Source organism: Leguminivora glycinivorella, chromosome 4, assembly GCF_023078275.1.
Source record: "Leguminivora glycinivorella isolate SPB_JAAS2020 chromosome 4, LegGlyc_1.1, whole genome shotgun sequence".
NCBI lineage: Eukaryota > Metazoa > Arthropoda > Insecta > Lepidoptera > Tortricidae > Leguminivora > Leguminivora glycinivorella.
Window position 1 is genome coordinate 16,635,060 of NC_062974.1, and position 27,292 is coordinate 16,662,351.

General features: G+C 34.7%; 1 protein-coding gene across 1 annotated transcript; it reads right to left on the reverse strand.

Annotated features, from left to right (window-relative positions):
• Nucleotides 1-4,967: 4,967 nt before the first annotated feature.
• LOC125225611 (monocarboxylate transporter 9-like) lies at nucleotides 4,968-27,292 on the reverse strand. Its single transcript, XM_048129398.1, has 8 exons — nucleotides 27,159-27,292; nucleotides 14,531-14,697; nucleotides 10,954-11,224; nucleotides 10,335-10,537; nucleotides 9,073-9,343; nucleotides 7,732-7,907; nucleotides 6,510-6,675; nucleotides 4,968-6,110 (listed from the first exon to the last, which is right to left on the reverse strand). Exons 2-8 carry the CDS (start codon nucleotides 14,648-14,650, stop codon nucleotides 5,761-5,763), a joined length of 1,557 nt encoding a protein of 518 aa, XP_047985355.1. The 5' UTR covers nucleotides 14,651-14,697; nucleotides 27,159-27,292; the 3' UTR covers nucleotides 4,968-5,760.

Genomic DNA, 27,292 nt, shown 5'->3' on the forward strand with positions numbered 1-27,292 from the left:
ATGACTATTCTTTTTATTTTCAAAGTTCTATCATAACAGTTAATGAGGGTTGTAGCGTATCGATCCATGATAGAAATTTAATTTATCCTTACTCAATTAAAAACACCGGGCATAATTATGATTAAGAGTTTTGAATGATTGACGGTTATTTTCATTAGTCTTATATTGACCGGGATATGGACCGTGATATCTTATCTTTTTGATTTTTGTCGAGCTCCCGATATTTCGACGCAGTTGCATGCATCATGATCACAGTTTTCCATGCCGTCCTATATCCCGGTCAATATAAGTCTAATAATTATGATTTTCCAATATGGCGGTAAACGATTCATAAAATTGTGAATTACTTTCTTACACGTCTAATGAATCACTCTCTGTATAAACCACAGTTTACTTAAGTAGCAGACACAGCGACGACACACATTAAGTAATTAAAATACTGAAAATATCACCTAAAATAACAACATACCTCTTATTTTTTTTTAATACTACGTCGGTGGAACAAATTAGTTCCGTGGGTCCTTCCGTCACCAGCACACCACACCCCATTGAGCTCTGGCAGCCTTACTCACCGGCAGGAACACAACACTATGAGTAGGGTCTAGTGCTATTTAGCTGCGGTCTTCTGTAAGGCGGAGGTACTTCCCCAGTTGGGATCTGCTCTATTAGATTCGAGCGAGGTGATATCCGCTGTACTGTGCCCTACCACACAAAGCGGAATATCAGTCGCTATGCCCTACCTCTTGTTGTCGAGTACCATTTAGTCTTACATTGCTATTTTTACTATTTCGCGGGCGAATGATAACAAGATATAACGTTTTGGTCAAAATGTACGTCTGTATTTATTGAGCCTCCGGGTACAATTCTGACGCTACGTGTTCAGGGTGCGTAGCCGAATGGCACAAACGCTCACGAAACGAAACGCTCATATATCTATCGCTCTTGCGTATTGGCGCGACAGAGCCAGACTACCTTTCGCAGCGTTTCGCTTTCGTTTCGCGTCGTAAAAATGCCATTCGGCTATGGGGCCTGTTCCGTATAATACTTTTTATGTAAAGTCAACCAATTTCAATCCTAGGCTACTGTAGAACCTTTTCACAGTCAACGTCAAAAGTGACATCTATGGCCATTAATGCACGGTGTCAATATGACAGGGTTCTAGTGTAGCCTATGATTCAAATTGGTTGACCGTACTTTTATGAGTGCGTTTAGTAAAACGTCTCACTTTGTCGGTTACTATTAAGACGAGATTTACTTGTATCTTTACATACGAGTATATGAATAAACTGACAAAGCGCCTTTATAGCAATCGACGAAGTGGGACGTTTTCCCGCACATTTTACTTTATTTGTTTTTTATTGTTTTACGATTATTTTTCGAAAGTTTCGGCAAAATCATTCTCACGATTCTTTTATAACAATAACTTTGTCCCATTTATTTATATATGTTCTTCTGTTGCTTGTTGCTCATTCAAAAGAGATGTCTAATACATTCTTACGTCATCTGTCTGCAAGCGGGGTTGTCTGAAGGAAGAAAAAATATTGTGCTACTGTTTGCAAACAGGGGCTTATTTTCGTGGATCACCCTTTTTTAGAATCCTTACCCTAGCTAGCGAAGGTTCAATAAAATTCTAAAACAGCAATGTATGTAACATAAAATATATATATCAACCTAACCCCAAAGGCCAAACCACACCTCGGACACTGGCGATCAAATATATTGAAAGAGGCGCATTCCTAGCACACAGTCTTAGCTCGTGTAGGTGAACGCGTACTATGCTTGTATGAGTGAAATATGACAGGTCGACTGTCCGTGTTTTTGACAGGCGGTAACTGTGAGGTAACCGAGAGGGGGTTGACGGCACTTTCAGCGGGGAGCGGGAGTGGCCATACTGTACGATAGTACTCTTTATTATACTGTGCCCAAACTAAACACAGCTGCTAGGCGATTATATAGGTACATGCTTATTTACATAAGTATATACATAGAAAATATCCATTACTCAGGAACAAATATCTGTGCTCATCACCCAAATAAATGCCCTTACCGGGATTCGAACCCAGGACCGTCGGGTCACTACTATTTATTTAACCTTTATTGCACAACAAAACAAGGTACAAATGGCGGACTTAATGCCTCAAGGCATTCTCTACTAGTCAACCAATACACGCCAGACCGGTCGTCAAACTTTATGCTTCTAGCCAAAGTATGGTTTGCACGTGGACCTTGGGCTTGAGAACTGCAAAAATATTTGTTAGATATTTTAGTTTATATTCATTATTGATTAACATGCAGACCGATTTAAATATAATAAAATCAAGTTGGGAGGGGCACCTTTCATTTTTAGTTTTCATTTTTATTTAGGAAGCGCATAGGTAATTGTATGTTTTGGTTAGGTGTCTATACGCTAAATAAATAGGTGCCTTATATTGAAACGTTATTGATTAAATAAAAATGTCTACTATTAAAACAGGGGGACTTTCTTAAATTCAAGAGTGGCTTTCTTCTTTAAATCGAAATACTTCTCCACCAATATTGCATTAAAACGTAACTTCATTTAGTTTCTGAATTTGAAAATAGACAACTTTATCAAACTAATTTACTTAAAGCTCTCTCAACTCGATTTAAAACTTCAATATCTACTTTCTATTGTAGTCAAATTTAAGAAATTGCCTTTTGTTTTTTGACTATCGCTGAAGATTTCTAAGAAACAAAATATTTGTTTTTTTTTTTTGCTTGTTACGACGTGGAAACTATTAATTTTTATTTCTACTTAGTACGTTTTCACATTATCCGATCCGATATCGGATGTCGGACCGATATCTCATATATTTAAGCCGCCATCTTTGATTTTTGCCATTGAAATCCTTCCTACATCCGATATCGGATCGGATAATGTGAAAACGCACTTAGAATCACTGGAATATATAAAAGATAAACTCTATGTTTTACTTTCATTTTGTTAATATTTTTCATAGCTGACGTGTGGGATTTTTTTTTACAAAAATACAGTCACGGACAGTGAAAACGGGTCACTTTCCGTAGTGATTTCCCTACAAAGTGACCTGTATTTACTGTCCGCGAGTGTATGTATGGTGTACTAAAGTTAGGCCAATATGGACAGACACTAGGGTAAACTCGCCTCATTCGGTGACACGCCTAATTCGGTGAAACAACCAAAAATCGTCTTTCGGAACAGTGCTTCAAAGCTTGTATCACCTTGTATCACCGAATTAGGCGTGTCACCGAATGAGGCGAGTTTACCCTAACTATATTCTGACAGATACCTGAATATTAGTTATCTAATCAATCTTATTTAAATAGGGTATACAGCCTGTAAACTTAATACGGGCGATAAATGAAACCAGGCATATAATTCATTAATGTTATCATTAATTGAGAGGTGTTTATGAGTTACTAATAATTTTCACCCTAAAATAAATTTTTGAGAAAAATCCCAGCAGCAATGCATGCGTGGTTGCGATGACAGTCAATGACAACTGTCAACCAGCGTTTAACGCGAGTGTTTGCATTACATTGCGGGTCGAATTATTTTGCATGGATATTTTTAACCCCCGACGCAAAAACGACGGGTGTTATAAGTTTGACGTGTCTGTCTGTCTGTCTGTGTGTGTGTCTGTCTGTGGCATCGTAGCTTCCGAACGGATGAACCGATTTAGATTTAGTTTTTTTTTGTTTGAAAACTGAGTTAGTCGGGAGTGTTCTTTGCCATGTTTCATGAAAATCGGTCTACTATGTCGCGGTAGGGGTTTTTTTCAATTTTTTTTATTTTGTGGTTAGGTTATTTTACATTTATTTTAAGTAAAAATTATCTAATTACATTTATTATGTCCTATACTCACCACCGTTAATAGTATTTAAGCGTATGGCGTATATTTGCAGACAATTAATATTATAAGTCGACATCCAGGTTACGCAACCAACCGATCGCGTCAGGTGTCAAATTGGTATAGAGATCCACCGGGCTGCCTTGGAAACGTCTCTTAGGGCATCGTTCGACTATGTGCTGGGTAGTTTGATCCTCAAGGCCGCAGTCACATAACGGAGAAGCCCTTCGGCTTCTGAGTAGGATTTTGGGTACTTTTGAAATGGCCAGTTGCCATCTCCGACCATTCTTCCTTCCATGCCTGCTCTAGCTGGAACCCGACAGCCCTTAGTTCTCTTCCTGCTTCGCTCGTAGGTCAGCGCGACCGTTAATAGATATGCCGGTATTAGGTTTACACCCTGTAACTGGTTATAGAACCAATAAAGCTTTCTAGTAAAACATACTCTTAAATTTTCAAAACTAAAAACTTTATAAATCTCTTGTAGATATTTACGTTACAAAAGCCAGTGTCAAGACGACTGTGATATATAAGCTTGGAGCTAAGCATCCTCACATTTGTAACATTCTCGTAAGATTTCAGACACCAAGCTTCGTCTCCTATATCGCCTGAGACAACTATGCCACTTATTCAAACGTTTATCTGAACAATCCGTGTAAAGCTGAGTATACAACTATATTTACGTATTAAATTGTATTTAAGGCTCAATTTGAATACCTAATATACGAGTATTCTCTCATTTTATATTATAAGTTGACTAGTTACATTTAAAAAAACTTAAAGGAACAAACAAACAACCTACCCCGTACCGTTCCTGACTGAATAGAATATTCTAAAAAATATTATCTCTTGCTAGATCGAATATAATTTTATATTTATGTAAGAGTCAAAATGACGTTTCTTCAAATAAAATGTTTCGTTTTTGACACTGACGTATCCGTATTAAAGCGATTTGTATCTACATAATACTTATCTAATACCTACAATTCATTAGTGTTAACATTGGCTTGTAAGTATATTTTTGAACTCTGGATTGTACGTATGTGAGTATTTATGCACCCCAAGTTTGGGTTGATATCCCCCGTGAAAAAAATATGTACAACGAAATAAAATAATTGTAAGTACGTTTTATCAAATCGTTTATTTCACAAGGAAAATAATTACTGCATTTTTAAGATAAGACAGTTCTTGTAAATAAAACGAATAGGTATAAGAAACAAACATTTTATATTTTATCATTTAAGTTTATTGGACTAGTCAAATTAACATTCATTACAAATTATCTAATTACTTGCTAAAATATTTTGTTAAGATTTATACAACTGGTATCACCACATAAGAGAAATTAGATGTCACTTACAAATTACACTGAACAGACTAATTTCACAGCCAGTCTAAATATCTTGCAACATAATTAAGAGTAGGTAACTCTTTTGTCATTTTTAGGTCTCATAATCTAATGAATTACTACAATATTATGATAATAAAACTATTACTTTAACTATAAAATTTGTATTTAATAAATGCAACATTTACCCGCGTATGACTTCTTTTTTATGAAACTCATACAAGACATATTTAAAATTATTTATTTATTTAAACTATATTGCACAGTTAAAAAAAAGCACAAATGGCGGACTTAATCTCTGTACCATTCAACTATAGGGCAAAACACAAATTCGCGAAGCTGAGAAAAAAAATTGTAATAAAATTATTCCTGTAGTATTAATTATGCATTTCATATATTGTACCTATTAACTTCACAAACACACTGTAATAAATATTTATTTACCTACTGAACTCAAATTAATAATAACTCTCATCGTAACAAGCTGCCGAATATTTTCTAATGCATATAATATATGCATTTTTTTCGACAATTTCCAATTACTCCAAAAAATATTCCTTATCCAAGTTACGTCATCCCTATTAATTCTTGTTCTTTCTTCTTTTGTTTCTCACTTTTTCTCAATAACAGCATATCAGGTATCCAGGTAGCTAAAAGAACTACCAGTAATAAGTTCTGTGCCGTTATACTAGCGACAAAGCTTCCCGTGTAATCTCTGATCCATCCAAGGAAGTATCCTGCTGGGGGTACAATTATACCCATGGCTAACATGCCCAGGCCTACAGCGGCTGGCACTTGGTCCATCCTGACCTGTTCTGATATAGCAATGTTCCTTGCGACGATAACCATGCTTCTTCCGAAGCCGTAGATCGATGACATGGCTAGGAGAACCATTTGATTTGTTTGGTATGCCAGAACTGGAAACAGAATGTCATTGTTAATAATGCTTCGGCTACTATAAATAGCAAGAAGGTTTTAATACATTATTGTGATACAGTTTACTAAGCCGAATGGCGCTATCTCAGAAGAAAAGCCATTTCGAACTTATATTTTAATATCAGGGTATAAGTAGCTGAAATTTTCATTTTAAAAGAAATTCGTTTTGAAATATCGCTACTTGGTTTAGCACAGTACACATATTTTAAAGTTAGTGTAATAAATCGTCTTTCAAATGATTATTTTTCTTTAATTCCGATTTTGTGCCCCGAAAAATTATTGAGATATTCCAGCCATCAAAATATTGACATCCTGCTGTCTATCATTTTCAAGTCTCTGTACTAAAATAACTGTTTAACTGCATTTATTGATAAACTTACTCTGCCTTACAACGATGAGCCATACACTGGTCATGATGAGCATCCACCTGGCCTTGATTCTGTACTTGTCCTGGAAGACAGGCAGTAGCAATCGCCCAGCAATATCAGCCATGGCCACGGCAGACATGCAGTTTGCCGTCTGTTGTTTATCCATGAGAGCTACTTTCTGTAAAAAAAAAAATATTTTGCAAAGACAGGTCTCACAGTCATCAAGAATGAATCACATTTCGTGAACACACGAGTACGCTATTGGCTCGCGCGCTTTTGGTGAGATCATCCAATAGGAACTGACATTCTAGTGGTGAACACCAATTTTCACCATTCGAAAATGTTCGGTTTGAAATAATTTCAACTCTAAATTCCCGCACGGTTTTCATATTAAATCTTTTTTCTACTCTCGTACTGTTATTCGTGAGTTACAAGGTCGTGCATAGAACTTTAAAACCCTACATAAAAGATGTCAGGACAAGTCTATCTAGTCTATACCCTGAAAACATTTAGTAGCAGTAGCACGATATAGCTGTTACAGTTCAGTAAATACATTGCTACCAACTTAACAAACCAATTCGCAGAGTCGAGACTCCTTCGTTTTCTGCTGCGTTCATTGGCGACGCGTCGAATCGCGTTCAAATGTATGAGAACTCGATTCAACTCGGCTCGATTCGTCTTAGTGGCCAGGCTTCAAAAAACCATACCATAGACAGTTTTATTTTCATGTTTGCACTCAAACTGCATATTCAAAATGGTAGGCGGTCCACCTAGATAACTAAGATGACTGAAAGTAGGTATTTGTTGAATTTATAATTTTCTTTCATAATAAGTGCTTGGTCGTAGAAAAAGTATTGTATGCAACGGTGTTTAACTGAGTCAAAAAATGCTCGTGGCGTCTTTATTAACAATTTTCGGCTTCGCCTCAAATTGTTACCCACGCCACTCACCTTTTTTGACCTCTTTTAACCACCAGTTGCATAAAATACTATAAGAAAACATTTGATACTAAAACATTACACACATTGCATTGTTTAAAGATGCGAATCCATCTTGAAAGGAGGATGAATAAGATTATTAGATTGAAAATTGTGACGACCAGTCTGGCCCAGTGGGTGGTGAGACTAGTTAATGAGTAAGTAAATGACACTAGATGCATTCAAAATATTTATATTTTTTTTTTATTTAGTTTTATTTAAGTACGCAAAAAGTGTAGATTCATATATTTTCTTACCTGTAAAAAGAACGGATACAGCATACTGAAATTCTGTATCGAAGTTACCGCCAGCGACGTTCCGATAATGATATTTAGAAAACGAGGGCTCGATAAGAGAGAAATGTCGAATAAATCATACAACTTCTTAACTAAACCTTTCTTGGGTTCCGGTATTGCGACGGCGTTGTTATTTTCTGGAAATTAAAGAAAAAATATAAATTTATATGTTTATCTGTGCGGCGATGTATTACAAAGAATATTTCAATGCTATTTAAGGGCAGATGATAAATCTCCTGTACAAAATAAGATTGTTGGAAAAATAATATAGGTACTTGAAATATTAAACGTTAATAATGATCTGTATTCTCCCTGGTAACACGGTACCTAGCCAACGTTACATTAGTTGTCGACGTCGCGTATCGTAACTATTAGCTCTCTCTGTCGCTCGTCCGTGTGGGCGCGACAGAACCAGTTGCGTGCCAATCGCCACGATTGTCACTTCGGCTAAGCCGGCAAATGTATGTTTACGATGTGTTAAGCCTATTATCAATCAATCCTAACAAATTTGCCTGTATCATTTATAAGCCTAGTTAATTGACATATAATTTGCTTCTATGATTGATTTAGAAGATTCGTATTTCAAAACGTTTCGTAGAACTCGGATTTTTCCAGTCATCAGTGAATATCTACGCATTTATTTCACGTGTAAGGCGTGACAAACAATATACAGTCAAGTGTAAAAATATGGGTGTACGAAATTTCAAAATTGAAAAAAGTAGGTTCCGTAAATCCTCCTAATAATAGTCTAAATCTCCCAACTATGGTCCAAAATTAACTGTAAATATTTCGTTCAGGTGTGCCTTTTATTACTTATATCATTTGTAGGTCTAAGGCTACCTAATAAATTAAATGGATAAACATAGACTCAACAAAAAGTACCATTGGTAATGTCGGATTTCCCGGAATAATTTGCCAATCTACAAATAATGTCGACGAATTAGTGAGTTATGGGACATAAGTATGACTTGTTATATTTTTTTTTAGCTAATTTTGTACTCAACAAAAAGTACCATTGGTAAGGTCCCATAATTTGTGTCGACGAATTAGGAGCTATGGGACATAATTACTTGTTTTTTTTTTAGCTTTTTGTATACCCATATATTTACCCCCTTATTCACAAAGGTTCACTAAAGTTATCAAGCCGATAAAGTTCGTTTGTCCCTTTCCGACGTATTGGTGTGATAGAAAGGGACAAACGAACTTTATAATGAACGAGGCTTTATAACTTTAGAGTACGTTTATGAATAAGGGGGTTAGTATATTGATTTCCTTTAATACTTAAATTATTTTTGAACTTACCATTCACACCATTTTCTATAGACTTTACGCCATTGGTTAACTCTTTATTACTACTGAACTTTTGACCCAAGTCAGTTTGTTTTTCTTTCCCCAGAGATTCAGTGGAGCGACCCAGTCCGCTATAAATTTCTTTTTTTGTGATGGAATCTTTCCTTATCACGATATCTTTATGTTGAGCTTGTAATAACTGTAACTTTTCATCTAAGATAACATCTTCTTCTACTTTTTTCATATGCCATTCAACAGGTTGTATCAGAAGTGTTCCACCAATCTAAAAATACATAAAACACTTTAGTTTTTCTTGCAGGCTATTTAGAGGTATGTTTTCGACTACACAATTTGACTTGGACATTATAATCCGTGTGTGTCTGTTTGTTTGTCCGTCTTTCACGGCAAAACGGAGCAACGAATTGGCGTGATTTTTGAAGTGGACATAGTTAAAGGGATGGAGAGTGACATAAGCTACTTTTTGTCTCTTTCTAATGCGAGCAAAGCCGCGGGCAAAAGCTAGTTATGTATATACCTAATTTGTGAAGCTCTAACAGTAGTTTACCACCATTTTGTAAAGGATTACTTTACATGCTATGTCTAACTTTAAAAGACCATAATAAATTATTAAAAATAAAAATCATTTATTTCAGACTGACTGACCCGGGACCCTGAGTCTGAAATAAATGTTTTTTTTTATTTATTTTTTTATTTATAATAAATTATGTAGATACTGCAAACATGACTGTACGCTGCCAATACACGTGTCAAGAGGTACGAGTAATTCGCAACTCGTGTCAATTTAGAACACTCTTTGATCGCTTATTAATTTATCGCCACTTGTTTTGAATTACATCCTTTCCGCTCTTGTATCATAATGTACTATTACAGTACATACGGTCCTTTTTTCTCGCAACGGTGCGCAAAGTAGTAAGTACCTACTTCGTGTACTATGTCGAAATTTCAAAGGATGCTTTGTAAGACGTCATAATAACATTTTTTTTTTGCTAAAGTAACCAATATTGACCCTCTCTATACTTCGTTTCTTTTAAGATTAGAATTATCTTTTCGATTTCGGCCGATACCACTGATTTCTTGGAACTTATAACTTATAATACTATGTACATAAGTTCCAAGAAATCAGTGGTATCGGCCGAAATCGAAGAAGGAAGGTCTACGACCACTGCTTCTTTGTTTACCCGTTTGACAGATAATTCTAATCTTAAAAGAAACGAAGTATAAGCTCATATAAATAAATAAATAAAAATATTTACCCCGTTCAAACTTAAACCGGACAGCAGCAAGCAAGCGCCTTGGAATCCGTAATTTTCCAGCAGGTATCGCACTAAATGGGGCATTACAGTCTGACCCACACCTGTGCCCACGTTGGCCAGGCCCACTGCGCGACTCTTCTTCAGTTTGAAGTAGCTGTTTATGGCTACGAATGAGGAATTCTGGACGAAGCCTAAGCCCAGTCCTGGAAGAAAGTTACGACTGTTAATGTTCTTTGTTTAAGTAGGAAGTTGTTTATTTGTAGATTCTGTGACATGGCACATTTTTAGCCACTCGTTTCTCCCACGCCGTCACTATTTTTCCCACACCCGGCTTTTGAAAGCCTCGTCACAATTCTTACATATAATTATAAAAATGGGGGTAATTTTAATCGAATCGGTTTTCGTTTATGTAACGATAAATTAAATAGGTAAGTAATTATAATTTGGCAAGCTAGAAGTTAGACTTGTCGGTAGAAAAGGGGCGGCAATATCAAAAAATACATATCAGTATTTTTTTCTCGGCGCGAGATTTGGTCTCCAATTCAGAATATTGGTTCCTCTTGTACTGCCCTCGAGTCAGTGCATATAATTTAAAAGTGTTCATAAAAAGACGCCTTACCCAATAAAACGCCATATGTGAGTATCAAATGATAAATATTAGTGGAATAACCACTTAAAAATATTCCTGACGTGCAAAAACATGCGCCAGTGACCGACACCATTCTAGGTGACGTCAGTTTCAGCAGAGCACCCGCTATAGGGCCGCCGAAATTTGTGACGAACAACATTGTACTGAGGACGATGGCCGCTCCTGATGTTTTGTGGCCCATCGCTTCTAAGTGGTCTCCATATAGTAAACTAAATAGTGATAGCATAGACTGGTTAAATATCTGAAAACAAAAAATATTGATTTCATTACAGACTGAAAACAATATATATATAGTTAGTATAGATATGCACGTGGGACGATTAGATTTTGAAATAGAGTATCCCGAATGCCAAAAATAATATTGACTGTGTTTGTTTCCTAATTGAGATATTTAAGTTTTTATCAATACACCGTATTATTTTAAGTGTGAAGAAGCTATTTTTAAACAAAACTTCAATAGGCTGTTTTCGAGTTGATTAACAAAATCAGTGATATCTCGGAATCGATAAGCGACAATGTGGTACCATGACTATGAAAACGTTACATAGAAATATGATGCTCATACTAAACAAGGGTTCCCATGGAACTAATTATAAAATAATAATGTTTACATTAAACACATTTTTAGGAAACCCATTGATGATATTGTTTTTATATTTGTAAATCTTTATCACAACAAATTTTTTTTAAACATATATACTACGCCACAATTGAATTATCAAGTGTGGCGTATCTACTAGATATCGTTTTTCAGATCACAAATAGTCGCAATAACATTGTAGTGTTTTTATTAGTGTTAAATATATTTATTTACTAATTCTTATTTTCTACGACCAGAACAATTAGGATCAGATCGGGTTTCTACCCATGAGTACCAGTGTCTATTAGTATATAGTTACATACAGACAAATTATAAATAAATAAATAAATAAATATTATAGGACATTCTTACACAGATTGACTGAGGCCCACGGTAAGCTCAAGAAGGCTTGTGTTATGGGTACTCAGACAACGATATATATAATATATAAATACTTATATACATAGAAAACATCCATGACTCAGGAACAAATATCTGTGCTCATCACACAAATAAATGCCCTTACCGGGATTCGAACCCGGGACCGCGGCGCAGCAGGCAACAAAACGAAATCTTATTTTTATGGGACCGTAAGTCATATTTTCACACCATTACACCTACATCTCAATTTTTTTATGTACCTACAATATGTAAATTAAATAGCTAAATCCTAAATACTGCATATGGGTTCAATTAGATACTGTTATAATTTATATAACCCCCGTATCAGGCACCGATAAGCAGATACTACAATCGCTATTAGTTACAAACGTAAACACTTCGGCCTTCGGGATGGTCAACTATCGATACCAAGATAAATGGTAAAAAATATCCTGTTTCTTTGTTTCAACGAGGTGATGAAAACAAATGAATCTTATTATCATTGTCGATAACAATACAACGTCCTTAAGGTTATCAGGCAAGAATGGGGACATGCCGAGTGGATTACAAACAATTAATCTGTCGGGTATTTTTGCTTTGGATTTAGCTTTATCCGTGTACAAAATAATAGTAGGCTGTTATAAATATATATCTTCTGGGCGAGCTCACTCTATCGTAGGCCACGTCTTTGCCTTTGGTTAGTATATTTGGTCAAGAGTAAGCCCATTCATAATAATAAAAACAATAAGGCCAGATGCAGAAGGCGGTGATCTTGGACACGGCGCGGATAGTCCGACGGTTCTTCTCTCTGCAGCCCTAACCACCGGCAGCTTGGGCCCTGCCCCGCTGCTGGCGGCACCCTAGGTTAGGTTTTTTATATTGTGTTTATATATTTTGTATTGTTTTGTATCTGGTTTTGTATTTTACTTTTATACTCATATTGTAAAAAACCTAGCTTAAGAGAAAAGATAAATAAAGGAGAAAATAATAAAAAATAATTTAAATGATTGAGTTAAATAATTACTTCGCCGCCATATTTCGGTTGTAATAAGAATATCTCCAGTTGTTAAATTGAAGCCTGTTTTTAACAAACATTCATAATTTACGATGTAGGTACCTACTTATTAAATTTCAATTGGGTAGGTAAAGTATTTGATGATAAGCAAATAATACGTCATTTCGGTCACTAAAAAAAGATAATAAATAAATTATACGAAATAGAAATAAAAGAACCACCTTTCCGTGATCGTTATAACGTTTTTTTTTATCAGAATAATATATTATTTGCCTATCTTCAAAAATCTTTACCTAAAACGAGGGTTGATAACAATATATTTGATATGCATTAAGGAGCACATATTTAACTTTAATATTGCAGAGGGAAACCAAAGCAGTAAATTATTAATTCACTTGTTCCACTAACATGCCAAAATAATTGTATACCGAGTAGAATAGTTTTGATAGGTCTCGTTCGCGTTTTCAATCAGTGAAGTGATAATCTACTATAATCTGAAACTGTTATGTTTTGTAATAATGTTATGTTAACAATGCATGATTAGCACTCTTGATGCAATATTGTTTGTAAACTACATGATTTTACTACAGTTGTTATCGATACATATTCGAAACTAGCAAATATTTATATTAGTGATAAAATCGGCATACAACATTTATTATAATCGATAAGTGTGACGTTTTCATGTAAAATGTACCACAATATCGCTTAACACGAGTTTGTTTATTTATTATGTTAGAGAGTCTTATACTATGCGACAATTTGGTACCTTTTGCTTGAAAACGGCACACATACTTGTAGAAACAGTACGGTATTTACTTAATCAGACTTTTGCCCTAAATAAACACGTGGAATAGAAGGAAACTGGCTGGTCGTAAGATTATTATTGAATTTGAATAGTGTATGTATATGAGGATGTGAGAAGATATGTATAATTCTGACTGAGAAATTCCATTTCACAATTAGCTTTTACATAAGAGGAATAGCGTAGAAAAAAAAAAACAAATTGTTATTAATTAACGCGTTGTCGCTGCCGTGATCAATTCTAAAAATGGGTTTAAGTAACAATCAAAAATATAAGTTTTCACTAAAATAGGCAATCACACCCCGTTACTTAATAAAAGACTATTAAGAAACTACGGTGTGCCGGATTTTTTGGAGGATTGCGCTTCCGGCGGGATTTGAACCCACGCTACCTGTGATCCGTCCATTGCTCTTAATTAATTCAGCTACGAAAGCCCTACTGAACTCTCTAAATCTAAAAAAACATGTTAAAATATATTAGGTGTCCCTTAAACCAGCGCCAAAATTAAAAGGGTGATAGGATATCTCTCATTAGCTATTATATTGAGCGAATTTGACCTGAATGAAAATGTTGTGGTTTTCGAGATATTGGCCGTTTAATTTATAAAACGTAAAAAAGTGCCAATATCTCGAAAACCATGACATTTAAGGTAAAATTCGCTTAATATAATAGCTAATGGAATGTCCTATCACCCCTTTTTGGCGTTGGTTTACGGAACACCCTGTATAATTATGTACTGATTATTGCAATTCCATTGATTACTTACATTAAACACGGCGACACCGAGTAACACCATCCAGCCCCATCCTCCATCAGGTGGTATTAACTTCACCCTTTTCTCAACACGCTGAGATGGCACTAGTGAGTTCTTCTCCGAAATAGTCATCTCTATTGTCTTTAATACATTAATATAATTTAGTAAGATTATACTATCTGAAAAAAAAAAAAAAAAAAAAACATTTTTTGACATCTGAAAAAATGTTTATAACTTTTATTGATCTGTTAAAACCCGTAATCAGATACCGATTAAAATTGTATATTATACTGATTTTTTTTAAATCATACGTATTTAGCGGCTACGTTTAAACCTTACCAGAAGTATACGACTACGCACCATGTTGGAGAATTTCAAGAAAACTATTTTTTTTACGGTACATAGGTATTATACTAAAATGTCACCACGCTATTAACAGCGACGCCCTCTTGACAATACTCATTTATATTCCATGGTCAGACTTTACCTAGATCCGTATAATCAGGTAAGTTAAAGGTCTAGGAGTTAACCGATTATCTGAAGACGCTGATACTAATCTAGGCGCTGCGAGAGCCCCTCTCTCGCTTTAGTTTAGCTTTTTTTAATGAAACCTATTGAAATGTATAATTTACATATGAATTTTTCAATAGCAACCCTGATCAGTCAATGACCAAAATTTTACATTAAATGTAAAAAGACGATTTGCACTATCAACAACAACAAAATGTTTGTGGTTGTTGTTGATAGGGCAAATCTTCTTTTTTTATTTAATATAATAAAATTAAAAATAAAACATGAGACAGGACTAAATCCTGGGACGCATTACACCATGCAGGCGTGGAGGTGTGAATTAATAAATACATATTGGGGGACACCTTACACAATAATATATAAAATATGTTATTTTTCCAATCAATGGTAACAACCTGCATCTATAGTAGTCCAATTGAAATGCAAACCAAATATAGTAAAACTAGCTTTTACCCGCGGCTTCGCTCGCGTTAAATTCGGAAATTTCGGATTGCTCCATACAAATTTCCACCCCGCATTCTAGGGAAGTGGGGGGTTAGAAAGAGACAAAAAATAGCCTATTTCACTCTCCATCCCTTCAACTATCTCCACTTAAAAAATCACGTCAATACGTCGCTCCGTTTTGCCGTGAAAGATGGACAGACAGACACACACACTTTCCCATTTATAATATTAGTATGGATCGTTGTAAATAAGTATTGTCCTTAATTTGAGCATATTTTTTATTATTTTACATTCATTTTCGTAACTATACGCAATTGGTTTATGTTATTTCGTACGCCAATTTAACCATACAAAGTACAACGGCTAAATATCTTATGACGTAATTTAATAAACGGGTGTGTCCTGATAAGTGCGGCAATATTATTACTATGGGATCAAAAGTCAGTCGGCTTCATGGAAACAATCTCATTATCTTGCATACGCGACGCGTTGACATTATTATGCAAATGTGTCTTAGGGATGACTTATTAATATATTGAGGGATACCTATATTAATATTACATAGATCAACCTAGCCTTGCATACCTAGCTTGCACAGGTACTACAAACATGAACAGGGCTTAGTAAATATGTCTTCATCATACAAATAAATACTGTAGATAATAATATGTTATTTTAATTTTAATTTGTGGTATGCTGTTATAACTTAATAGATAATTATAATGAATTATTATGATACATTTAGAAAAAAACCCCGACCGCGACATAGTGGACCGATTTTCATGAAACATGGCTAAGAACATTCCCGATTAACTCAGCTTTCAGACAAAAAAAAACTAAATCTAAATCGGTTCATCCGTTCGGGAGCTACGATGCCACAGACAGACACACACACAAACAGACAGACAAACAGACAGACAGACAGACACACACACACACACACACACAGACAGACACGTCCAACTTATAACACCCCGTCGTTTTTGCGTCGGGGGTTAAAAATGACATGTAATAGGAATTATTATCAATAAACGAATATGAATATTGTAACATGTCAGAAACTTGCTTCCATGTTTCATCATATGCAAGCATAATAATTATATTTTTTTGTTTAGTTGATTAAATTCCTGTTCCAGTCTCACGATACTTAAAATTTTGTTTATCTCAAGTAGATCATATTTTAAAAATACTAGATGGAGAGCTTGGAGATTTATAGTGGACCAAAATATTAAGATACTTATTTATAACTCAATTTGAACCTTGTTTCAAAGTCATAAAGGTTTTGCAGTAAGGGTTTTAAGAAATGTTGCCTGGTCAAATTCAAATCTACAAGAAGTTGTGTCAAATTTCAAACTGTACAATTAAATGTTACTAGCCAATAAAAACAAATTTAAGCCATATTGAACCATATTACAAAGAACGTTAATTGAGACAATTCGTAAAACATGTGCAAATAGATAAAAGTCTAGTGGGCCAATACTAACATGTGGAAAAAACTAGTTCGGCCACATCCAATGAGTAGATCAAATTGGACCTTATTCTAATCAGGAAATAAAACATATTTTATTTAAATATTGTATGAAGTTATGAATTTCAGCGTTGGTTAAGAAATACCAATCAGGAGTGAGGAAGTGGGTGCTAGTGGGAGATTTCAGAATCTTGGAAGGGATGTTTGAAATGGGATGCAAGGGATTGCATGGGGTTTCATTGATTATTCATTCATTGATTTCGGGGATTAGAGAGCCTTCTGCTCGACCGTCAGACTGGTTCTATTTAGGTTTATTTGGGTAAATCTAGATTACCTATATTATGTCCTAGCCTAGATTTTGCTAGTATTTCATGATACTGGTATAGTTTGGGTTGGAGGATAATATAGAGTATTTTGTTAATAAGCGTATATTTCAGTGTTTAATTGGTGTAAATTTAAGTGTCTTAATTGTTATTGTTTTGGAGCTCGATCACTGCTAGTATTATAAAGTGTACTAGTAGAGTTTAGAGTTGTAGAACAATAGTATTGCTAAAGTTTTAAAGTTTTGTTAGATTTGTGAGTGTTTCTTATTAGTTAAAGAGTTAATTGTGTTTTAATGTGTGAAATGTTTTAGCTTGGATTGCTTTAGTGGTATTTTACGCTAGAATAATCTTTGTTGAAGGATTTCATATATTACTTAGTTCTGTTAGTTAATTAATAACTTTTGTAAATAATTATTGAGATAGATTATTTTAGTAGGATGAACTGGTCTGATATTTTGCTGTCTTTTGGAGGGATAGGGCGGGTAACCTAACGGTGTTCAACTACAGCCCTAGTCAACCAAGAGACATTTCTTGGGTTATTTTAGTAGAGTCCAAGTGAGCTCTTGGCAGTTTCCTGCATTTATTAAGACAGGATTTTGCTCCTGGAATCTGGACGATTTGAGTTGTTATCTAAACTTCTTAAATTTACCAGGTTCTTGTCCAACTTTCCTATTTTATTTTACCCGTCTGGCTGACTTCTTGCTGTCCCAATCCCTAGTGTGAGAACCAGCCCACGTGAAGAAATAGGGTGTCAGGTCTAAGGGTTATTCTTCGCCCGTCTTAGTTAGCTTTAGCTAGAGATTTTCCATTGCACTTTCGGAAAATCACGCGAGTAAATTAAATGTGCGATCCGGATCGCTAGTTTGCTAATATGTCGGTAGAGTAGATGGTTAGTTTAGCTGTTAGGGCCAGGATTTTGTTTGGTATAGGAAATATTAGTATTAAAATTGTTTTCTCTTTTTCAAGTCTTTATTCATTTTCTAAAAAGTAAGTAAGTAAGTAAGATCAAAAGTTAAACTATATATTTTTAACACGGGTTTTGGCTACTTAATATGTTAGACTTTAACTGTGTGTGATTTTATAAATTAAAAATAAATAAATAAATAAATATTATAGGACATTCTTACACGGATTGTATGAGTCCTGCGGTAGGCTCAGGAAGGCTTACAGTTAATAATGTGCAACTATTGATTTGGGATTAGTAGGGCTTATAGGAATTTATATTAACTATGTTTATTTATGACAAAATGACAAACTCGACATACTTATACATTTATGACTTTATATATATTTTTGGTCCCTTGTATACCTACTGGTAGTAAATAAATATATTGTGAGAAAATTAAAATAAATAACTCACAATATAATGTAAGATTGTAAATTCATTTTGTTTTTAAAATAAAAATGATTATTTTTAATTAGCTTGTCCCTCAGCAGTTTTTCTGTCTATTCTGTTATCTATGAACCTGTGATTTCTACATACATAATGGCTTTCAAATATAAAGTCATATTATTCCAAATACCTATCATAAATGATTTGTCTAGACTGGATCGAGGCAGAAAGTTGCAAGATCGTGGTTTATTTTGGTCCAAAAGGTGATACAAAATGACTACATTAACAGTTTGGATAATATTATTTTGATAAATACCTACTAAAACAATGATGTACAAAGTTACAGAATTCTGGAGAATTGGAGTGGTCAGATACACTGCTCTACTACCAGTATTTGATATTTTAAATTGTCCCTTTGAAAATCCTCTCTGTGGTGATGAAAATGTCACAACATAATGGCTCGGGCAAATGAAAGTAGTCCTGTCATTATGAAAAGATGTCCCTTCAGGACCACAAAATAGTTCCTTCAGAACTGGGGCAGGGGTCTGACCCGCAACTGGATGATGGCCATGGACTGTCGCGGAGGCGGAGCGACATCTATAACCCCAAAAATAAAATATTTTAAAATATATTATATTTACTATTGACTTTCTTTATTATAATATGGTGACATTTTAGATTATTTACTGACAAACATTAGTTATTTTAATTTTGACATAATTATGCTCATTTGTTTATTTGTTTTATTTAACTAAAACATTCTGATTATATTTGATTAAACCCCATCTTTTAATTACAATTTATTATTCACTCTGATTTATGCTGTGGACTTAATCCATGTATTTTGGCTATTGACTTTTAGGATTATTAGGCGTAATAGGGCATTACTGTTTCATAATATGCGAAAAGGACTGGTTACTATTTGCGGCTACAACATTGGGTTCTACATAGACACTAAACGATCACAAGTCAAAATACTGATCCAATATAAGATATTAACTTAATTGATTGATTTCGTTTCATGGTAATTAATTTTATTTAATACAATTTAGAGTTTCAATTTTTGTATGGTTATGTAGGTTAACTAAATAGGTAATTGATGTTAGTTAGGTATTGATAGGGTCAGAATATTACAATATGAAATGCCCTTATCAGGATTCGAACCTTGTACCATTGGCTTAGCGGCAGGGTCAATTATCCACTTTAGCTGTTAGCTACACATTTATTTGTTATACTATGCAGATGTGGATATTAAAAGTTTTATATAAAATTTAAGGCAGGACAGATATAACGTAGATAGATAAGGTGCATCAGAGTAAAAATATTTGTATGTGTAAAATTTGAAGTTTTATTAATATAACAACTTATAAGTAGGTACCTATACATATCTAACTTTATTATTGCGTTACTATTAGTTATCGGTCAAAGACCGACTGTCAGTTTACATAACAACTTAAAATTGACTTGTTTTTTACTCAAACCTTAACAAATGTATCAAAGAGCAAGTCACTACTGAACTTTGGCATTAGCTTAAATACTAATATCAGTAGGACATTGTAATATCCCGATAAAATTTCATCATTTGCTTTGAGAAAAATATTATTCTCAAATTATTTAAGGTGCATTAGAGTAATTCCGAAAGTCGTCTCATTTCGAAAGTCTCATAAAAATCACAATTATTTCCAAATTATCAAGATTCCCCTTTCGAAATTACCCGAGCATTTCTGTCATTCGTAATTACCCTAATGCACACATTCTTATTCAAACCGGCCAAGAGCGTGTCGGGCCACGCTCAGTGTAGGGTTCCGTAGTTTTCCGTATTTTTCTCAAAAACTACTGAACCTATCAAGTTCAAAACAATTTTCCTAGAAAGTCTTTATAAAGTTCTACTTTTGTGATTTTTTTCATATTTTTTAAACATATGGTTCAAAGGGGGGGGACAACATGGCGAAACTATAAGGGTTCCTAGTTGACTACGGAACCCTAAAAACAGTGAAAATTCATCCTAAGAGCCCTATTATCCACTGCTACGCCGCGGTCCCGGGTTCGAATCCCGGTAAGGGCATTTATTTGTGTGATGAGCACAGATATTTGTTCCTGAGTCATGGATGTTTTCTATATATATAAGTATTTATATATTATATATATCGTTGTCTGAGTACCCGCAACACAAGCCTTCTTGAGCTTACCGTGGGCCTCAGTCAATCTGTGTAAGAATGTCCTATAATATTTATATTTATATTTTATATTTATTTATTTTAGAAACACGGAACTGCGCTCCAGAACTCGAGTTGCAGATAGGTTCAAGACCGCTACGCTTTGGAACTGGGCTGGACATGTCTGCCGCATTGAACGGTGGACCAAAATGGTTAGTGGGACCCACGGAACACCGTGGAGGGTGCAGGCCGGGGTTCAGGCAGACCGAAAAAGAGATGGCGGGACGACTTGAACGCATTTTATCCAAGCTGGCAAAATTACGCACATGACAGGGTTGAGTGGAAGAAGCGAGGGGAGGCCTTTGCCCAGCAGTGGGACACTACAGTAGGCTAATAAAAAAAAAATATTATGGATATAGACCTGATCAGGGATAACATGATCTAATCGTCATCATCATCATTTTGGAAAAGTAATTAGAAACTATAAGAATGATTACAATGATTTTGTGAAGATATATTATATTTATTAGAAATTTGAGAATAAAATAAAGTAAATAAAAACTTTTTAACCGACTTAACCCAGTTGATTCAGAGTTGGTTCTGTATTCGATCAGTTTTTTTATTTATTTTGGTAAGTATTCTTTTAATAGATATGTCAAATTGTCAATAGATTTATTTATTCTGATACTATTTAAAAATTTACGCTAGTGAATAGTAAATGTAGATAAGTACGTGTGTAATGTGCTTTATAGTGATAAATTTCGACACTCCTACTCAATGTTGAAACGCAGTAACTCCTAATGCATCCTCTACCTAGTTACTACATTTGACTTTTCATTGACAGAAGATAAGAATTTTTCAAAGTAGTGACGACGACGTATCTACACCTACCTAATAACCACAAAATTAAAATTTTGAAAAAACCCCCGACTGCCACATAGTTGACCGATTTTCATGAAACATCGCTAAGAACACTCCCGACTAACTCAGCTTTCAGACAAAAAAAACTAAATCTAAATCGGTTCATCCGTTCGGGAGCTACGATGCCACAGACAGACACACACACAGATAGACAAACAGACAGACAGACAGACAGACGGACAGACAGACAGACAGACACGTCAAACTTATAACACCCCTTCGTTTTTGCGTCGGGGGTTAAAAAAATGTGCAAAGCTAAATGCTATGCTATTTTAAAACATAAGAATACCTTTTTATTCGTACGTACGGTCAACCAATTGGTACCCTAGGCCACTGTAGAACTATGTCACAGTGACGTTATAAATCAGATTGTAAGAAATCTCGTACTGCTTGTCATTTTGACATGGTTGTAGAGTGGCCTAGGGTTCCAATTGGTTGACTGTACACATGTGATCATTTTATGTAAGCACGTCATTTGGATAAGTGGTTCACTAATATGAATTATTTTACCTATAATTAGTTCGAGGGCGGCTTGTTTTTGTTTACGTACTAAGCTAACACACATACTATGGCATTTTTAATAGATTAGGTTTTGTAAGTTCTTAATATTACGTTCTGCGAAACCTATTTGAGCACTAGTATTTTTGAAATTTCTGATGGATTTGGAGAGTAGTCGTATGAACACATTTTTTCACAGTTAGGTACAATAAAGCTTTAGCAAGACAACATTTCTTTAAATATTTGTTTGATATCCATACTAATATTATAAATGGGAATGTGTGTGTCTGTGAAACGGAGCGACGATTTGACGTGGTTTTTCAAATGGTGACAGTTGAAGGGATGGAGAGTGACATAGGCTACTTTTGTCTCTTTCTAACGCGAGCGAAGCCGCGGGCAAAAGCTAGTACCTATCAATATAAAAGACATGAATATTAGATCTATATCTTGGTAATCTATTCATAAAAGCACTCTTCGCGTCATAAGTAATTTAGCGGCATACAACAAGAATTTAATATAGTATTAAAATACGATTATTAAGTGATAATGTTTTACCTGTCATTTTCTCCATTTTTATTAATCTTGATTTTTGCAGCTCTATCATAACATAATCTTTATACTCGTAGCCGTGATAACATTTAGGTAAAACAGCTTACAACATAATTTTGACAGATAAAGCAACAAACACTACGCCTAGCCGTGACCGTCACACACGAAATAGTATACTGACACTATTAGTAATATACACAATGTATAGGCATTGTTTGCTATTGTACTAGATATAGGAGCACTACAAACATACCTACCCAATTAGGTGTCATTATCACGGCGAATGCTCATTGCTCATCCGTTTTGACATTCAAATGCAAAAGCCATAATTATAATCGCGTCGAAAAAGATAATCTTCACAAATATGGCTTCATGAGCGAGTGAGTCATATAATTCTATTTGTAAAAATCCTAAGATGTTGCAGTAATTTCGTTTGTTATTGTTTTTTTTTTCTTTGATTGACATAAAGGAAAAATAATGGTCGTATATTTACTTTGTATGTTTTTCAGCCAAAACAGCTTCTATATAAGGTAAAGCGGGGCAAATGTAACTGGTCCATTTTTTCCATGTTTAACAATGTTTGCATTTTTAAATAGAGTTTCCACCGGTTATATATGGTAGGCGTGTTCAGTGGATACATGTAGAACTCAGCATCATAGTTACATTATGGAAAAAATGAATTAGTCGAGATTTACCCCGCTGTACTAGGTACATAATATTAAAGCAAAGTCGCTTCCCGATTGCTTAGATCATTAAAACTACGTAACGGATTTTGATGCAGTATTTTTAGATAAATTGATTCAAGAGAAATGTTTATGTAGGTATACCTAGTAGTACTCGTGCGAAGCTAGCGTTGAAAAAACCGGAAAAAATCAAATGATTTTTCCCGAAGTTTATGAATTTTTCGTTTTTTTCGGTATTTTTCGGGTTTTTTAAGAAAAAAACAAATACATTATTAAAATTAGTATTCTATTAATCACTCTCACTCTCATCATGTACTGACGGTCAACTGACCTTGGCAGTAAAAAACCGGCCAAGAGCGTGTCGGGCCACGCTCAGTGTAGGGTTCCGTAGTTTTCCGTATTTTTCTCAAAAACTACTGAATCTATCAAGTTCAAAACAATTTTCCTAGAAAGTCCTTATAAAGTTCTACTTTTGTTATTTTTTTCATATTTTTTAAACATATGGTTCAAAAGTTAGAGGGGGGGGGACGCACTTTTTTTTCCTTTAGGAGCGATTATTTCCGAAAATATTAATATTATCAAAAAACAATCTTAGTAAACCCTTATTCATTTTTAAATACCTATCCAACAATATATCACACGTTGGGGTTGGAATGAAAAAAATATCAGCCCCCACTTTACATGTAGGGGGGGTACCCTAATAAAACATTTTTTTTCCATTTTTTATTTTTGCACTTTATTGGCGTGATTAATATACATATTGGTACCAAATTTCAGCTTTCTAGTGCTAACGGTTACTGACATTTTCCGCGGACGGACGGACGGACGGACGGACGGACGGACGGACGGACGGACGGACGGACAGACAGACATGGCGAAACTATAAGGGTTCCTAGTTGACTACGGAACTCTAAAAAGGCGGTTAATTTGAAAAATATAGGGCTCACCGGCGAATTGTCTTCATAAACCGCGTGCCTTCTTAAACCTTGAAGTTGGCGGAATCATCGACGACACTTAAAAAAATATTGAAAATGTAAGGGCGAAGGATTAATTCCCATAGAAAATTCGAACTTCGCGCCATTTTTAGTGCCAAGATTTGGTTGACTGTCTGTATTTCAGTCATTTCTGCTTCCATGTCGTCGGTGTAGCCCGTTTGTAGGTGCAAATTCGCCCGAATAAAGATTAATTTATAAAATCGTCGTTCGGGCAATAACCGATTTCTATATCTGGTATGTGTCCGTCCAAACAATGACAAATTTCTTTCATATTTCATGTTTTTTTTTGAAAAATAAGAGCCGAAACATTCGCGGTTTTTTTCCATAAATTTCTGAAGAAAACCAAAGGAAATGGAAAAAACGGGAATTTTCCGGCTTTTTTCATCGCTATGCGAAGCAGGGGCGGCTCGCTAGTTTATAATAATTTAATAATTATTTGTTATACAAGGGGGCAAAGTTGTATTTTAACGCCGAGTGTGGAATTGAAAAACGAGCAAGTGAAAGGATTCTATAGTTGAACCACGAGCGAAGCGAGAAGTAAAATACATTTGCACCCGAGTGTAACACAAAACTTTTCCCCTCACTATAGCGAGGAAACTACAACGCAAAAAATGCGTCTATTACTGTTAAAGGATAAAACACGTGTTTCCGAGCTAGTCAGGGGAAATAATATTAAACGGTAGGGCATGGGTTCCGGATACCTACATACCTACTTAGGTTTGTTGATGTCGAGTTTTTTCTTTAATGTCTGTTTATTGGATATAATATCCAATATTAAATGGGTATTTTCCGTAATCGATACTCACTAATTTATCTGTAACACGACGTTTTGATAATATGTATTGATAAAACCGGTGCCGGTCAGTTACAGCGTATCTATTTGAACTTTCGCAATTTCGTCATCATTCATTGATATTCTGTAAATTCCATCGTAAATATGGGACATTATTCAATAACACACCATAACACACCTGATATGATAGTTCAATAGCTCTTCTAGCTTTTTGTACTACATAGTAACCCCGTTATTCATAAACGTACACTAAAGTTATCAAGCCGATAAAATTCGTTTTTCCCTTTTTATCACACCAATACGTCGGAAAGGGACAAACGAACTGTATCGGCTTGATAACTTTAGTGAACGTTTATGAATAAGGGGGTTAGTAAGTATTTAGTTCTCAATGACTTAGTATATACAATTCATCATTCTCTTGCCCTTATCCCAGTCACTTGGGGTCGGCGCAGCATGTCTTTCTCTTCCATACATCTCTGTCACTCGTCATCTCATCATTAACTTGTTTTAGTTCCATATCATGTCTCACACAGTCCATCCACCTCTTCTTCGGTTTTCCCCTCCCGTTACTTCCATTACCTTCCACATTCATTCGTAATACCTTTCTCGTCACATGCCTTTCATCCCTCCGCATTACATGTCCATACCATGCTAGTCGATTCGCTCTTACTTTTTCAACAATCGGTGCTACTTTCAGGCTTCCTCTGATATACTCATTCTTTATCTTATCCATTCTTATCTATTCCATACAATTATTAGTATCAAAGTAGGTAGGTAGATTCAATATTACATATATCATGCATTATACACAAACTATTCATGTAATTATTTATTTATTTTAACTTTATTGCACACATTAAAAATAACAAGTACAAATGGCTGACTTAACGCCTTAAGGCATTCTCTACCAGTCAACCATTGGGCAAAAGAGAAAGTTAGTTTGATATTAAATTGATTATAAAATAGGCATATTATCAGCCGTAAACGTAATAAGGGCGATCCAAAATGAAATTTTCACATAGGCATATAACTTTCCATATTGTTATCATCAATTGTATGGGTGTTTTTGAGTTACTTTCCATTTCAACCCATAATTAATTTTTTTAAATTTCCCAGCAGCAATGTACTTTTTCGTGACAATCAATGACGTTCAAGAAATTTAAGAGTGTTTTTGATTAAGTTGCGGGCCGAATTAATTTGTATGGATAATGATTAAATAAGTAAGTACAGGTCGATACTATATAATAGTTTGAATATTTTATGTTTATTTATGGAGAAATAAATAATACATACTTATATAATAATAATTAGTAATGTACAGCCTCGCCTATTAATTACGTTATCGTAGGAATTGTTTTACGTATTTTGTAACATCAATTAGTGAAAGTACAAAAGTAGGTACACACATAGGTTATTAATGCAAAGAAAAACTCATAAATTAATTTTAAGAAGATACTGTAAAGTGTAGGATATTATTGTTTATCAATTTAAGTTTATAAAATAAACCCATTTTTAATAGTTGGTCAGTAAATTTTAATTACAAATTAATCCTTATTTTGAAAGGTGAAAGGTGGTGAGTCAACTTATTTACTTTGTCAAATCACAATAAGTACATTGGGACGAGTCGTCTACAGTCAGAAAAATCTAAATTTCCACAATTTTGACAGCCTGTTACTTTAAAATCATCAGTGCATGTTACTTTAAAATATATTTTTCTATGGAATTATGATGTTTACTTAAAAATATCCAAATCGCTGCCAACATAGGCCGGTCTGATTATAGCTTGATTCTACGATAATACAAACATATAAATTTACAACCTGAGTGTTTGATACATTCAGGTTGTAAATCATCAGAGTGGTAAAAACACAAAATGATGGACCAAAAAATTAATCAAAAGTAACTGTCAAAAAAGAAAAATGAAAATAATAAATTAATATACTAACCTTTGGTCACAGAATATGTACTACAAATAAAACAATATGTTTAACAAAACAAAGATTCACAATCGGGTGTTAGGTATTCGCGCACATCTCATGCTGATTGACAACTCAAACGACCGCCGCGATCGAACACTCGC